At 34.8% G+C, this 15,276-nt stretch overlaps 1 protein-coding gene across 1 annotated transcript in view; it reads right to left on the bottom strand.

Annotated features, from left to right (window-relative positions):
* LOC145254538 (transient receptor potential cation channel subfamily M member-like 2) overlaps window positions 1-15,276 on the bottom strand; it is a 401,110-nt gene that overhangs the window by 33,805 nt on the left and 352,029 nt on the right. The window contains exons 21-22 of the mRNA XM_080113067.1: window positions 8,651-8,680; window positions 1,017-1,137 (exon numbers count right to left, since the gene is read on the bottom strand). Coding sequence (XP_079969193.1) covers window positions 1,017-1,137; window positions 8,651-8,680 — 151 coding nt within the window. The remainder of the gene's footprint in view (window positions 1-1,016; window positions 1,138-8,650; window positions 8,681-15,276) is intronic.

The raw sequence follows: 15,276 nt of genomic DNA on the forward strand, positions 1-15,276 counted from the left end.
ATGTGAACAGTAGTTATATGTGGAACACCCACACATGCATCAACTTGAGGAATATTATAGGCAATCACACGTATTGACATGATGAAAAACAATTATAGTGCCGACATTGAAGAAGGAAAAAAATGCAGTAATGTTGAAATTTATGGTGAAGTAAGGGTTGCCTAATCATTAACCAAGACAATGTATTTATGTATTAATTTGGAAATCCTAATAATCCGTGTTCTAAAAATGATTTCAATTTTCTTAAAATTATGGTAACCTTGGTCGGAAGAGAAATTATTTCATATATGTTGTAAAATACCTGTTGAGAGTATGGTTAATTGTTTAATATATGTATTTAAATTACCCGTCCGAGGGTAGGTAAATTTATTTTAAATGTTGTTCATTACCTGTCCTTGCAAAGGTAAAATTATTTATGAAATGTTGTAAATTACCTATCCTAGGGAAGGTACAATTATTTTATACATGTAATACCCGTCCTAAGGTAGGTAAAATATTCTTTTGCTCGAAATAGCAAATCATACATAGACATTAAAAATTCCTCTATCCTAAGAATAAGAAATATGTTCAAAATCAACTTTAATTTTCTCATTGTTTATATGGTCCCGAGCAACACATGCATCAATTCAAGGAATATTATAGATAATCACATGATTACAGTTATACATATATATACACACACACATTTATATATACTCATGACATACATGGCTATATAATAGTGCATCTCGGCTATCAACAATTTAATGACAGTTCTGTTCTAATCTGTAATACTCTTTGAATTTGTTACCGTTTTGAATAGCTTTGGAACAAATATTTCTGCGAGATTAAAATAATTTTTGCAATTTCAAATGATACAGAGTTTAGATTTATGTTAAAACGTTTTGGAAATGAGAGAAATAATTATTTTGTTCTTTTTTAAAAGAGTTCAATATTCTTTTTTATGTAACAACACTTGTACACCTCTGGAAGTTGTTGAATGTTGTAAAAAAAAAAAAAAAAAATGTAATACATACGCAAACATTGCAAATAAAATTGTAGTTAAAATTAATTTGCAAATGATTAAATACTGCAATACTACAACATAGCCACCCAAGCTGGAATATGGACATTCAGCAACAGGAGCGATGACAGGATCTGAAAATTAAAGAAAAAAAAAATTGACATGAAGTTCAAAATTCAATTCTATTTACACATACATTTAGAGTGGAAGTAGCAAAGTAAAAAAAAAAATAAATAAAAAAAATTTGGAAATTAAAGGAAATGAAAAAAAAAAATTTGACATGAAGTTCAAAATTCTATTTACACATACATTTAGGGTGGAAGTAACAAAGTAAAAAAAAAAAAAAAAAAAAAATTTGGAATGAAGTTCAAAATTCAATTCTATTTACACATTATACATTTAGGGTGGAAGTAGCAAAGTAAATAAAAAAAAAAATTTGGAAATTAAAGGAAATGAAAAAAAAAAAAAATTGACATGAAGTTCAAAATTCTATTTACACATACATTTAGGGTGGAAGTAACAAAGTAAAAAAAAAAAAAAAAAAAAAAAAATTGAAAATTAAAGGAAATGAAAAAAAAAAAAAAATTTGACATGAAGTTCAAAATTCAATTCTATTTGCATATACATTTAGGGTGGAAGTAGCAAAGTAAATAACACAAACCGACAACTTGAGTTCGAATCCAATCCATTCCATTGCAACCACTTCCACTCTGGATGCTAGTAACTTTCATACGGTTCCTACTATAAGTACTTGGCTCTAGGAAGACTTGGGGGAAACAAATGCAAACAACCAGTTAAAGTTTTACTACACTCGTCTAGCTATAACCATTATCCATAATTTCCCCCACTTTCTATCTGTGCATAAATCTGAATGCATAAATTCCATGAGCAAAGCTTCTTTCCTAGAAATGCCTGCCTGTGGAATTCAGTTTGGCTGGTCTGCTTCCTTGCTGACTACAAAGTGGTTGTCTTCAAGTTCAATGTAAACAAGTTCTTGTTGGGCTATCCCCTTAAATAATCAAATTCTAGCTAATTTCCACTATCAACGATTACTATGCTGTTGTTTCGGTGACCACCATACACTCATTAACCTTTATCCTCAAGTGGCCTTCAGGCCTTGATAAGTAGTAACTCCCTTGTAAAAGAAAAAAATAGTTTTCTTAGGAAGTCCTAATATTCAGTCATCTGCAAGTGTCTGAATATAGTTTTATTAGAACAGATATTCTTTTGATACATTCATTTCTAACAAACCAAGTACAGAGTGTTCCAAAAGTCTTGGACACATTCCAAATTCTCATATCTGCTCAACTATGAATGGTAGGAAGATGAAAGTGGTGTCAGTTTAAAGCTAAATGCATTAAGTTTTTTGTAAGGTTATTGACTTTTTAAAAAAATATATTTTCAGATCCAATAATGGATTTCAGTCAACTAGAAAAGGCGTTTTGTGTGCATGAATTTGCAAAAACTGAACCATGGACATTTGTTCAATAAGCATTTTTGCAAAAAATTCGGAAAACAACCACCACAAAAGGAAGTCTATAGTGAGATGGCATGGTAAATTGTAAATTCATGGCAGACGGGTGCTTCTGTTCCTTAACTTCAGATGTGGTTGAACAAGTTTGAACTGCCTTCCAGCTAGGACGAATTTAGCAAGAATTAGACTATTGGCTCGATGTGTCCTGTGACCATTGATACTCACATTGAACATCTTCGAAGATTCCACGGAAAACTTGAGGTTACAAGCTTTCTGAATATACCAGATGCGTTTTTATATCCTTAATAGTTCTTGAGATATTCGATGTCAAAATGTGTCCAAGACTTTTGGAATACCCTGTATTACTAGTTCCGTTTAGAATAAGCCTTCCAAAAACATATGGAGGATGTGGCAGATTAGATAATATAGACTGCCAACCTGAGTTCATATCCAGTGGGTTCCACTATGGATGTTGGCAACCTTCATACTTATATATTCTAGATAGATTCAAAGAAATAAATGCGAACAACAGAATCAGAGAAATGACGGGTGGCCAAGTGGTTAACAACAAAGACTGACAACTTCGATGTGCCAAGTTCAAATTCAGTTCAAGCCACAAAAAAACTTTCACTTACGGATGCTCATACCTTTCACGTAGTCCCTCCTGTAAGTATCCAATGTCTTTCTGGAAAGAATTCTAAGAATTCTAATTAGAAAGATACCGGAGAAATGGATGCCAACAAAAAAATCATCTGATTAATTTAAAATGAATGATTGATGCTCAAGAACAACCATCAAAGTGATAGACTATTAGAGGAGCATATAAGAGTATGAGTTAATGTTTCTTAGAGCCCTTCACCAGGGATTATAAAGTTCATTATTGAATATATTTATTCAAAGGTCTTATACATCATAACATGTTTCTGAAATAAATGATGTTTAATAACAGCAAAGTCAAATTAGTCAAAAGTCATACCATGCTGATTCAAGCAGATTTACTAAAAAGATATTTCTTTTAGTTAACTTTGTTTATAGTTACAGTTGTTTCAGTTGAAATGCACTAAAAGTTACTACAGTGTTGACTGTGACACTGACCACTCCCTAGTCAGTAGCAAGGGTGCATCTTCATCCTAGACCCATCCATTTCTCCAAGCAGAATGGTCACCCTCATGTTGATACATCAGGAATGTTGATCAAGGAATCTTGTGAATGTTTCTCCAAGGCCATCGACAAGGCTCTAGATGATTGCCCCCATAGAATGTGCCCAGGTGCAATGGGACTTCATCTGCAATGGTGTGCCCAAGGCTGCTATTAACACCTTTGGGAAAAGGGCAAGTGTTGCATACTGGGTGCTATTTTAGAAGGGATGACGTATGTATTTGTTTTTTCGTGTTACAGTGTGCCTGTTGGTGTGCAGATAGATCGCCTATATATAAAGAGACAGGTTACATGTTAATACAGGAGAACCGACGGCATGTAATACACAATGAGATGAGATTTATGATATATAGATAGATAGACTGAGAGATAGTGCGTTTAACATTTATATGTTTGACAGTTCTGTGAATGGGAGTGTTTCTTTAAACATTGACACATATTTCTTTACCTATTTTTGAGATGATGATTTTCACAAAGTTCTTATAATATAAATTGACAATACCTTTTCTGTTGAATAACACGAAGACGCAGATACAAAAACATGGTGATGTTCGTTTATTCCATACGACCGGTCAATGGCTTTGCATCAAGGAATTCAAAGTCTTTACATGATTTACTTCTTCTAACCTTCGCTTCGAAGGTTCGATGTCAGCTCTGTCTCTGACTTCTGACTTCTCTCTTCTCCCCTGACTGACTGACTGACTCCTAAAGCTCTCTATATTGAGAACTCATGATGTCATTGCATGACCAACACATGCATACCTGATTCGTGGCCTGACTTGCCTCCGTGTTTAAGCATGCATTGTTATTGACATGTTTCAACATGATTTCTCTAACCTAATTTTCTTAACCCACTTTACAAATAACATTTTCCATTGTTCGTTTTTAAATTCCTTATTTTAATTTCATTTCTTTAACAGAAACAAAATTCATCATTACATTCCTTTTTCAATAAACAGATATCTAACTATTTTATGTGAACTAAACAATGGTAATTCTACATTCTATTTTCAATAACATTCTGTATTATTTATTTTAACTTATGATCGGAATTCTCAATTCCAATCCTAGCTTCGCAGGTCCAAATCCTCAGCTATCCTATCTCATATTTACTCACAAGAACAGATGACTTGTTCTTGTAACACAAGGAAGAATAAAGATTGGCTTGAGACTAGGATAGAGGAGATGGAACCTGCCATCACTGTAAATGGAGCAGCTCTTCTGGAGTACAAGAGACAGCTCTGTGAGAAGACACCAGTCAAGTACAGAGAAACCTGCAAGAATGCCAAGAGGATTTCCTGCAAGTGCTACCAGTGAGGTTATGCATGAAAGGTTAGAAATCCTTCGGTCCCAGTGTTTTCAAGATTGCACCCATCAAGTCCAACTCTAGAGAAATCATCAAAGATCCCGGTAAACAAATGGAGAGATGGGTTGAGCACTACCAAGAGCTGTATTCTTGGTAAAAACATTGAGTGACAAAGTTATTGAGAACACCATGCCACTGCCTACCATGGAAAAGCTCGACTCACCACCCACCATCGATGTACTGATGAAGGCCATTGATTTACTCTGCTGTGAAAAGGCTCTAGGCAGTGATGAAATTCCACCAGAGATTGTGAAGGTAGGAAGGTAGAACTTGAACTGGGACACCTTCACAAGCTCTTGCTACAGTGCTGAGAAGAGGACACAATACCCCAGGACATACAGGATGCAAGCATTGTCATACTGTACAAAAATAAGGGCGACTCCAGAGACTGTAACAACTACCACGGAATCTTTCTCTTCAGCATCATCAGTAAAGCCTTTGCATGCATTGTCCTCAACCACCTTCAACTGCTCACTGACCGTGTTTACGAGAGTCAGAGTGTGGATTTCAGGCTAAATGGTCAATGATTATAATTTTCTCAATCAGGCAGCAGCAAGAAAAGTGATGTGAACAGAAACATCCCTTGTGTCTCACTTTCATTGATCAAGGCATTTGAGTTGGTCAGTTAAACGAGTCTTTTCAGTCTCATTTTAGGATTGAATGACCCCACCACCAACAACAACTCCTGAAGATGATCATATCATTTAATGATGGCATGATAGGCACCAACTATTACTATGAATTATCCTTGGACCCATTCCTAATCAAGAGCGATATGAAGCAAAGATGTGTCTTGGCATTTACGCTCTTTAGCATCTTCTCCTTGCTTCCACAAGTCAAACGATGGCATCTTTCTCCACACTAGGAGTGGCAGCAACCTATTCAACCTCGCCCATCTCAGAGTGAAGTCGAGGGTGCACTGAATTCTCATTAGGGAGATGCTCTTCACAAATGATGCAGCTCTCGTTGCTCACTTTGCAGAAAGTCTTCAAAGATTCATCTCTTGCTTTGCGAACGCACGCACAGAGTTTGGTCTCACTATCAGCCTGAAGAAAACCAACATAATGGGCGAAGATGTTAACACCACCCCTACAATCACTATCGACGACCACACCCTAGGAATGGTAGGCAAGTTTATCTACCTTAGCTATACCAACTTTTTAAGAGGAAGAGAGCAAGCAAATAGCAGATCCAACAACCGTATCAAAAATGAAATCGGAAATAAACCCTTAACTATTTCTATAAGGAGACAATATTTTACCGATTGACACATTGTTTCTTTCTTTTTTCAACTTTCCAGTTGAAAACGTTGTCTTCTTAACTGAATGAACGAAACAGTGTGATACATAATAGAATGTCAGAAATTCTAATATTTAAACATAAATATATATCAGAATTATGTAATACTAGCGAGGAGTACCCGGCGTTGCCCGGGTGTTTGGAGGTGTGTGTGGAAACTCCAGGGGTGGGGGGGAGGGGTTAAAAAAAATGTTTTGGTAGGTAAGTATGAGGATCGAACCTGAACCCTTGAGGCAAAGTTGTAAATTAAAGTGTGAAAAAAAAAAAAGTGCGACGTTAACCATTGCCCCACCGCGAGATGCTAACGGAAACACGTATGAATTTATTTAATTACTTGGATTTGGTAGGTGCCCGTTTTAATGACTTAATGAGGTCAAGTTTGACTGCGGGATAGTATTTCATTTACTGCGGGAACGCTTCCCAAGATGTTATAGGAAAAAGACTAACCCACATGCGGTGAGCGACAAATGTTGAATATTTATCTTCCCAAAGTCAAGCAAATTAAATAGACAGGCGAGCTTCGTTGTTAACTCTGAGATATTACGATTTATATGTGATATAAAAAGTTTTAAAAAATTGTGAACAGACTGACCGCTTCTCTGAAAGAAGCCTTTTGTAGACATACAGAAAAAGCGAACACAACACACATACAAACATACATACATTTTCGCTTTTATATTTATAGACTAGCAGGGCTACCCGGCGTTGCTCGGGACCGTATAAACAATGAAAAAACAAAAGCAGATATTGAACATATGTTTTATTCTTAGGGGAGAGGAATCTTTCATCTCAAGTTTTAGCGTTACAAACAAACATTTGTCTTTTATATATATAGATAATGACAGGTTTTTTTGGGGCCCCCCTCGAAGATAACTGATCAGTTGACCAACTTCTAGTGGTCCGTTTGACGTGAAATTTCGATATTTGTCATCCAGGTGATGGGGCTTCGATATGATACCAAATTTGTCAAGTTTGGTTCCGTCTTTCAAAAGTTTTAGCGTTACAAACAAACATACATACATACACACAGACGTTTGGCTTTTATATATATAGAAGATAAATTAGAATGTCAAATAACAATATGTGTTTGTTTTTCCCCAAAATAAATTTATATATATATATATATATATATATATATATACACTAGACTACCCATGACCCGTTGGGTCAGTATGTTATATTAGCTATGGAATTCATGTATGAGCGTGACACTTGTGACGTAAAGAAAATTGGGTTGTTTTTTTTGACATAACAGAAACATTTCTATGAAAATATATTAAAATGAAAAAAGAATATAGACAGATTTCTATGAGTCGTTCTGTTTATTATAATTGATTATTTTAGAAAAAAAATAATTTACAGTTACTGAATTATAAGTGGTTGGCCATACTTATAGGTAAATGTGCACTGAACAGATACCATAATACTTATTATAATTAAATTCAAATTTTGATATATCTGGCTTCTTTTTTTTTTTTTTTTTTTTTTTACATCGTTCATTTCTGTTTAAGTTATTTTAAACCCCACTCTTCCCATGTTAAATAATAATTTCGAAATAATAACGTTAATATTTCAGTGTGCAGGTCAAAATCTGCAACAGAAGCGATTTGTGTTTATTTGTTTACGTTGTTATGGGTTAATGTTTATGCGCGCATGCGCAACCGGATGTCAAAGTGGAAAGTGGGTCACATACATCATTACAAGGTCATTTGAGCTTTATATATATATATATATATATATATACACACACACACAGATAAATAGTTGTGCTATATATTGCTTTATATTGCTGCCATGCTTAAAAATATTTTCATTCAATGCATATTATTGAACCACTTCTGTTCAAACTGAAACATACTTATTAAATTACTCTGGTTAATGTAATTTCAGAATATATTTCAAAAACCCTTCTTGGAGTTGGTGACATATTTCCATTCTATGGACATTCAACATGAACTCGGTCCCCACATTATTATTACACCATTTTTGTACAGAACAGATACTACATTTTGATCTTAGAAAGTATATTTAGAGTTTAATGTTTGATACAACAGTGACATTAGATGAAATTTTAAAATTACTCTTTTGGCATTGCATCTTTGGAAAGGTGAAATTGCCTAAGTGCATTATATATAAATAATGCATGTGTGTGTGTGGCATTATCTCCTCTCCTTATATAATATTTTGATTGCAGAAATTCCTCTCCAAACCAAAAGAAAAAAAAATAATTACAACTGAAACATGTATGCACATATGTAGCCAATTATGTTTATATGAATAAAAAAAAAAACATAATCTATGAGTACATATATATATATGAATATAAAGAGATGAGAGTAAAATAACATACCTGCTACAAATGGTGATGAAATCGAATCCTCTGAAATAAAAAAACAAAAAACAAAAATTAATTATACTTTATTTCTACTAAACCATTTTAATATTTTTTGTTAAAATACCTTTTTACCTAATTTCAAAAGAAATTCATAGCAAAGTCCGTTTGCAAGTGCTTAAAGGTCAATTAATTCCAGTAACTCATATTTTAAAACATAAGATATTAATTTGTTTTCTTCTTTTAACAAATTAACTTTTTCTTCAACAAATTAACAAATAAATGAATTTTTTCAGAAAAAGACATCCACTTTGACAAAAATTAAATTGTCACAGTTTTTGTTTAAAAAATATTCTTTTAAAGTTTCTTTTATCATCCAAATCTTCAGAATCCATCATTATTGGAAAACCAATGCAGTTAATATGAGGATCGTTTCAAAGGTAAAGTTTCCTATTTATTTGTTTTATTTTAAACTCAAAAAGTTGAGAAGCTACAAAGACAGAAGTTAGCTGACGTTTACTTTGGTTACAATGGCTTACCTCCTTAGTTTTTAGATTTTCCAATTTTCTTTATTTGGCGAGATTTAACCTCCTTAAATTCTTTCTTGTAGGATATGTCCAGGTATTCTTGGATGTGGGTTTTGTCATCAGTCCGAGATACTCTCCAGGAATGGGATAAGGTCATTTGAAATTTTGGTCTGTATCATTCACCAATAAAAGCCATTGTCAACCAAAGTAAACGTCAGCTAACCCTCTCTGAGGAATCAATACTAAACAAAAGTCTCAACTTCACAACTACCAAGTGAATTCCATACTTAGATATGATAGCTGCAATAGAGGAGGCAGCCTTGAATAAACCCAAAGCACAAGGAGATGAACTTAGGTGGAAAGTGAGACAAGCACTCAAGAATTCAAAGCCTCCAAAACCGAACCTCTCAAAGGAAGAAGTACTGGCTATCAAGTCCCTGTGCAGTGATACTGATATCATAATACTACCAGCAGACAAAGGCAATGCAAAGGCAATTAATGGATAGAGCAGAATATTCCAAGAAATTGGCAAATTTAATAGAATCTGGTGGCTAGTGTAAAGGGAAAAAGAAACTGACCCTGAAAACAGAAAGGAAGCTGTCACAGATCCTCAGTAAGAATAAGGACCTAATACCACCTGCTAAATACAGACAGCTAGTACAGCATGTTACCACATCTATACAGCCTCTCTAAGATTCACAAGGACGATATTCCATTAAGGATCATTGTTAGTGCCCAAGGTTCAGCATGCCATCCACTGAGCCGATTTCTGGTAGATATAATCACCTCAATTATCGGCAAATCTCCATCATACGTCAAGAATTCAGCTCACTTCATGGAAATAATAAACAATGCTCATATTCATTCCAACCAAATGTTGAGTCTAGACATAGCGAGTCTGTTCACAAAAGTACCCGCTGATGAGACTGACAGTGGTGCGAAACAAGCTGACTTCTGATGCCTCATGGAAGGAACGCACTTGCATCATAATTGACAATATAATGGAGATGTTGACCTTCTGTGTAGAAACTACATACTTTGTGATGGGATATGATATATATCAACAGGAAGAAGGTACTGGCCAATGCATACATGGAATACCGTGAGGAAATGACATTAGGATCAACACCATTTAACCAACAATGAGGTTGTGATATGTAGATGACACAGTCATATTCTGCCTCCATCAGGAAGATGTTCAAGCATTACAACACCATGTAAACTTGATCCATCCAACTATACAGTTCATGATGGAAAAAGGACATCACAACAAATTATTGTTCCTAGATGTGCTGATAACCCAGACTGATCAGGGGTTTATGTCATCTGTATACCGAAAGCCAACAACACTGAGCAAAAGCAATATGTAGTAACAGCAATGCATATCAAGAGGAGATGGACAGTTTAAGAGAAACCCTTCACCAAAACATCCAGAGAGCATGACATCAGCTCCAAGAAATCTGGACCAGACAAAAAGACACCACTAAGAAACTCACCACAGTTTGTATACCATATATGAAGGGCTTGTCTGAAAAACTTCAACGAATATGTAATCCATATGACATCAGGACAGTATTCAGGAGTGATTTAACTCTCCGGAAACAGAAAAAAATCATGACTAAAAACTGTGTATATGAAATCCCACGTAAATGTGGAAAACTATACAAAGGTAAGACGTGTCATCCACTAAAAGTACAGTTAGAAGAACATTGAAAAGCTGTAGTACGTGAACAGATAGAAAAATCAGGTATAGCTGACCATACCTGGAAGGAAAAAGGAAACCATCTGCTATTATGGAATAAAGTAAAAATCATAGACAGAGAAGAACAGGGGAGAGTAAGACGATTCAAAGAAGCAGCATATATGCTAGGAAATAACCAATTACTAAGTAGGCCTAGCATAGAATTTAATACGATATGGAAACCATTAATTATAAACAGTAGATAATATATACAAGTAATAAGTATAAACATTATTATATATAGATAGATATACGTTAATATATAGTAATAATTAGTAATAAATAGTGATATTTACAAATAGAAATAAAAGTAGGTTTAAGGCTCCTAAAATTCGTACCAGAATTGTCCGTAAGGATCCGTGGCGCAGTAATTAGAGTACTTAGAAAAATCAATTGCAAAAAATGATATTCTCTTGAAGGTTCAATCTTCAATGTGGGAAACCGAAAAAAAAAATACAATTGCGAATTACTTAGGATCGCTATCCAGTCATGGCTGACGAAACAAGAACATGCTACCTCTAAAGTAAATAAAGGGTTCCGCTCAAAATTCCATCCACATTCCTGAGTTCGACAGGAACATTCCCAAGTTTGACAAAATACACCTTAAGAAGGTCGGAGGTTACATCGACCGAAACATTGTGAAAATCGCACTCAAGATGAAAACAGTAGTCCGACGAATTCAAATAATACAAAGAAAATTATATTTTTATTCTTTCAAAGTTCTTGCAAGTTTAAATTTCAGTCAAAGGGAGATAAGTATCAATTTATCATTAATAGAATAATTTTCTTGTATTTCAACTGATCTATCTGCTATTATATAGAAGAAACTGTGTGTGTGTGTGAGAGAGAGAGAGTTCCCTATGGACTCTGAAACGGCTGGACTGATTTTTATGAAATTTCACATGAAGGTACTTGATGTGCCTGGCAATGTTCTTAGATAGATTTTGTATCAGAATGTCTTCGATGATAATTGATAATCGAAATAATCTGATGAAAGAAGAACAGTCCAATTTTGACCAAAGTTAACACTTTATAAAGCCTAACAGAAATGCATTCGAGAAATTTTATGATTACACAAGCAGAAAGACCAGACATATAAAATAAACAGTAGGTTCTTTGATATTGCAGGGGCGTGTTCGAAATGTCTGTTTAGAGCACAGTTTAACCATGATGCTTGATCTTTTCATTTTAAACTTTCATTCAAGCCATTATATACAAAAATAATTTTCTAAAATCAACAGTAGCCTCTCTACAGTGCAATATACACTACAATGTATTTTGGACTAAGTCACTGTGGGGAGGCATGTGAAACTTCCTTCCAGTGCACCATGATAGATCCCTAACTATTGCAAGCAATCAATTGATTTGATTGAAAAATAGTCGATTTCAGATTTCTATGGAAATAAAAATATGAGAGTGTGAAACATTTGTTGATCATTCAATTCTGGGCAATGTTGGGTTTCCCTGCTAGAAAGTTAATAAAAACAATTCTAAAACTAAAACTAAATATCAGAAAAGATATTTTAAAGAATATTTTTACCTTTATCTATTGAAAAAAAAAAATTATGTAAGTAATGTTAGAAATGTAATTATAATTTGTTATTTTTATTGTATTAGCTTCTTTCGCAAATGTGTCGGCTGTTTGATTTTCATTAATGCCTGCATGGCTGGGAATCTATGCAAAGACTACTGTTTTGTCATGGTCTTTTAGATATCTTTCTAATATTTCTTGTATGTGTGGGTAATTTTCGTTTGCTTTTTGGATTGCCCATACATGAAGGAAATCACTTATTTCTATTAGTAGATAAATTATGTTTGTATTGTATTTATAGGTGTATATTATGCATGCTGCAAAGTTATTTATGCTAATTTATAATTTGGGTAGTTTTTATTAACTTTGAATTTGCCCAAATTTACTTGCAATTGCTCATGTTTAAATTTTCTTTCAAGCAGGACGACATAATTTCAGATTTTACATTAAGTAAATTTTCATGGCAAGTGCTCGTCTGAGTTTCAATCTATACTTTCACAAAAATAAACACTCGTCTAGTTACAACCACTATCAACAATTTCCCCACTCTCTATCTGTGCCTAAATCTAAACAAAAATTCCATGAAAAAAGCTTCTTTCCTAGAACTGCTCACCTGTGGAACTGTTCCGTTGGGCTGCTTACCAGCTAACTACAATATGGTCATCTTCAAGTCCAATATAAACAGGTTATTAATGAACCAGCCCTTTAAATAATCAAATTTTACACAATTTCTACCACTAATGATTAGAACTCTGTTGTCTTGGTGACCCATTAACCCCTATCCTTGAGTGATTTTTGGTTATTAAGTGGATTTCCCTCGTAAAAATAAAAAACAAAAACAAAAAAAACAACAGCAAAAAAACAAACAAAAAAACAATAGATTCATTTCGATTTTGCCTGGTCATACAATACACTTAAACATGATATTTTAATTTATGCAGATTGCGTATACATTAGAATCACTCCTCTATCAACTATTATATATTTACGAGGAATTAATGATTGCTACTCTGTTGTCTTGGTGACAATTATACACCCATTAACCCCTATTCTTGAGTGATTTTTGGGCATTAAGTGGGTTCTCCCTCATAAAAATAACAAAAAAACAGCAATAGATTCGTTTCGATTTTGCCTGGTCATACAATACACTTAAACATGATATTTTAAGTTATGCAGATTTCGTATACATTATTACAGAATCACTCCTCTATTAACTATTATATATTTACGAGGAATAACTTGCCCTGTGGATTAATTCATACCAAAAAAATAATAATGATAATGTTGTTAATCAAGTTCTGTCTGTGTTTGTTTACGATATCATGTCAGCTTATATTTAGATTTGACGATCTTAAAAATAGTATTTATTTTTTTTTTTTTTACATAGGTATCACCACTTACCACGGCCTTGAGGCCACTCGAGGATAAGGGTTAAAGAGTGTACAGTAGAAATTGGACAATATAGTAATCGTTAGTAATGGAAATTTGGTAAATTTGTTAACTCATATGGAACGGCTCATCAAAAACTTGTTTACGTTAGACTTGAAGATATTGTAATCAGCTGGAAAGCAGGAAAACGGAAGACAATTCCATAGGCATGCAGTTCTAATAAAGAAGCTTTGCTTATGGAATCTATGTTTAGGTTTAGGCACAGATAAAGAGTGGGGGAAATTATTGATAGTGATTTCTGCTAGACGGGTGTTTCTTGTGAAAGTTTGACGAAGGGGGACCATAGATTGGAGCTCAGCTGAGCACTTGCCATGAAAATAACAATAAAGCAGAGACAAACTCGCAACATCTCTTCTGTGGGAAAGAGGTTGCAGGGAAGAGAAAAGGACATCCCCTAGGAGGCTACAAAGTCTATTTTGAACTCTATCAAGGCAGGACAAGTCTTTCTAGCAGCTCCTGCCCAGATGTGGCAACAGCACTCCATCCTTGGACGTGCCTGGCTCTTTTTTTTTTTTTTTTACACAGTGATCATCACTTATTAAGGCCCGGAAGCCACTCAGGGATAAGGGTTATTGCAAGTACATTACGTTAGTGTGGAGATTTAATGAAGTGTTTACTTAAGGGGGGGGCGGTTCATTAGGAATTTGTTAACATTGGACTTGAAGACATCCAAGTTGTAGTCCGGTGGGAAGCAGGCAGACGGAACAGAGTTCCACAGGCGTGCAGTTCTAAGAAAGAAGCTTTGTTCATGGAATCCGCATTTTGATTTAGGCACAGATATAGAGTGGCAAAATTTTTCACAGTGGATTCAGCTAAACAGGTGTTTTTCGTGAAAGATTGGCGAGGGGGGACCAGAGATTGGAGTTCAGACGAGCACCTGCCATGGAAATACTGATAAAACAAGGATAGGCTCGCAACATCTCTTCTGTGGGAGAGAGGTTGCAGGGTAGAGAAAAGGGCATCCCCCACTAAGCCACAAAGTCTATTTTGTACTCTGTCAAGGCAGGATAGGCTGTTTTTAGCAGCTCCTGCCCAGATATGGCAACAGTATTCCATCCTTGGACGTACTTGGCTTTTATATAGATAGAGAATTGCATCAGTAGTGAGATATCTTCTGGAGTGGTAGAAGGATCCCACCATCTTTCCAGCGACCTTGGCAACAGACTTGATGTACGTGTTCTATTTCAGATCAGGAGTAAAGGTCAAACCCAGAAGCTTGTCAAAATACGGGGCCTCACCCAGACGAGAGCCATCCATCACAATTGATGCCAGATGGGGATCAGAGTGTTGATGATGTAAAGATAGGAGTTTAGTTTTGGATGCATTAAAGGTAACCACCCACATCTTCCCCCACTGACCCACGCGCTCGAGATCAGAGGAGCGAGAATCAGAGAGA

Source organism: Euprymna scolopes, chromosome 3 (genome assembly GCF_053919585.1).
Source record: "Euprymna scolopes isolate OS-2025 chromosome 3, ASM5391958v1, whole genome shotgun sequence".
Taxonomy (NCBI): Eukaryota; Metazoa; Mollusca; class Cephalopoda; order Sepiida; family Sepiolidae; genus Euprymna; species Euprymna scolopes.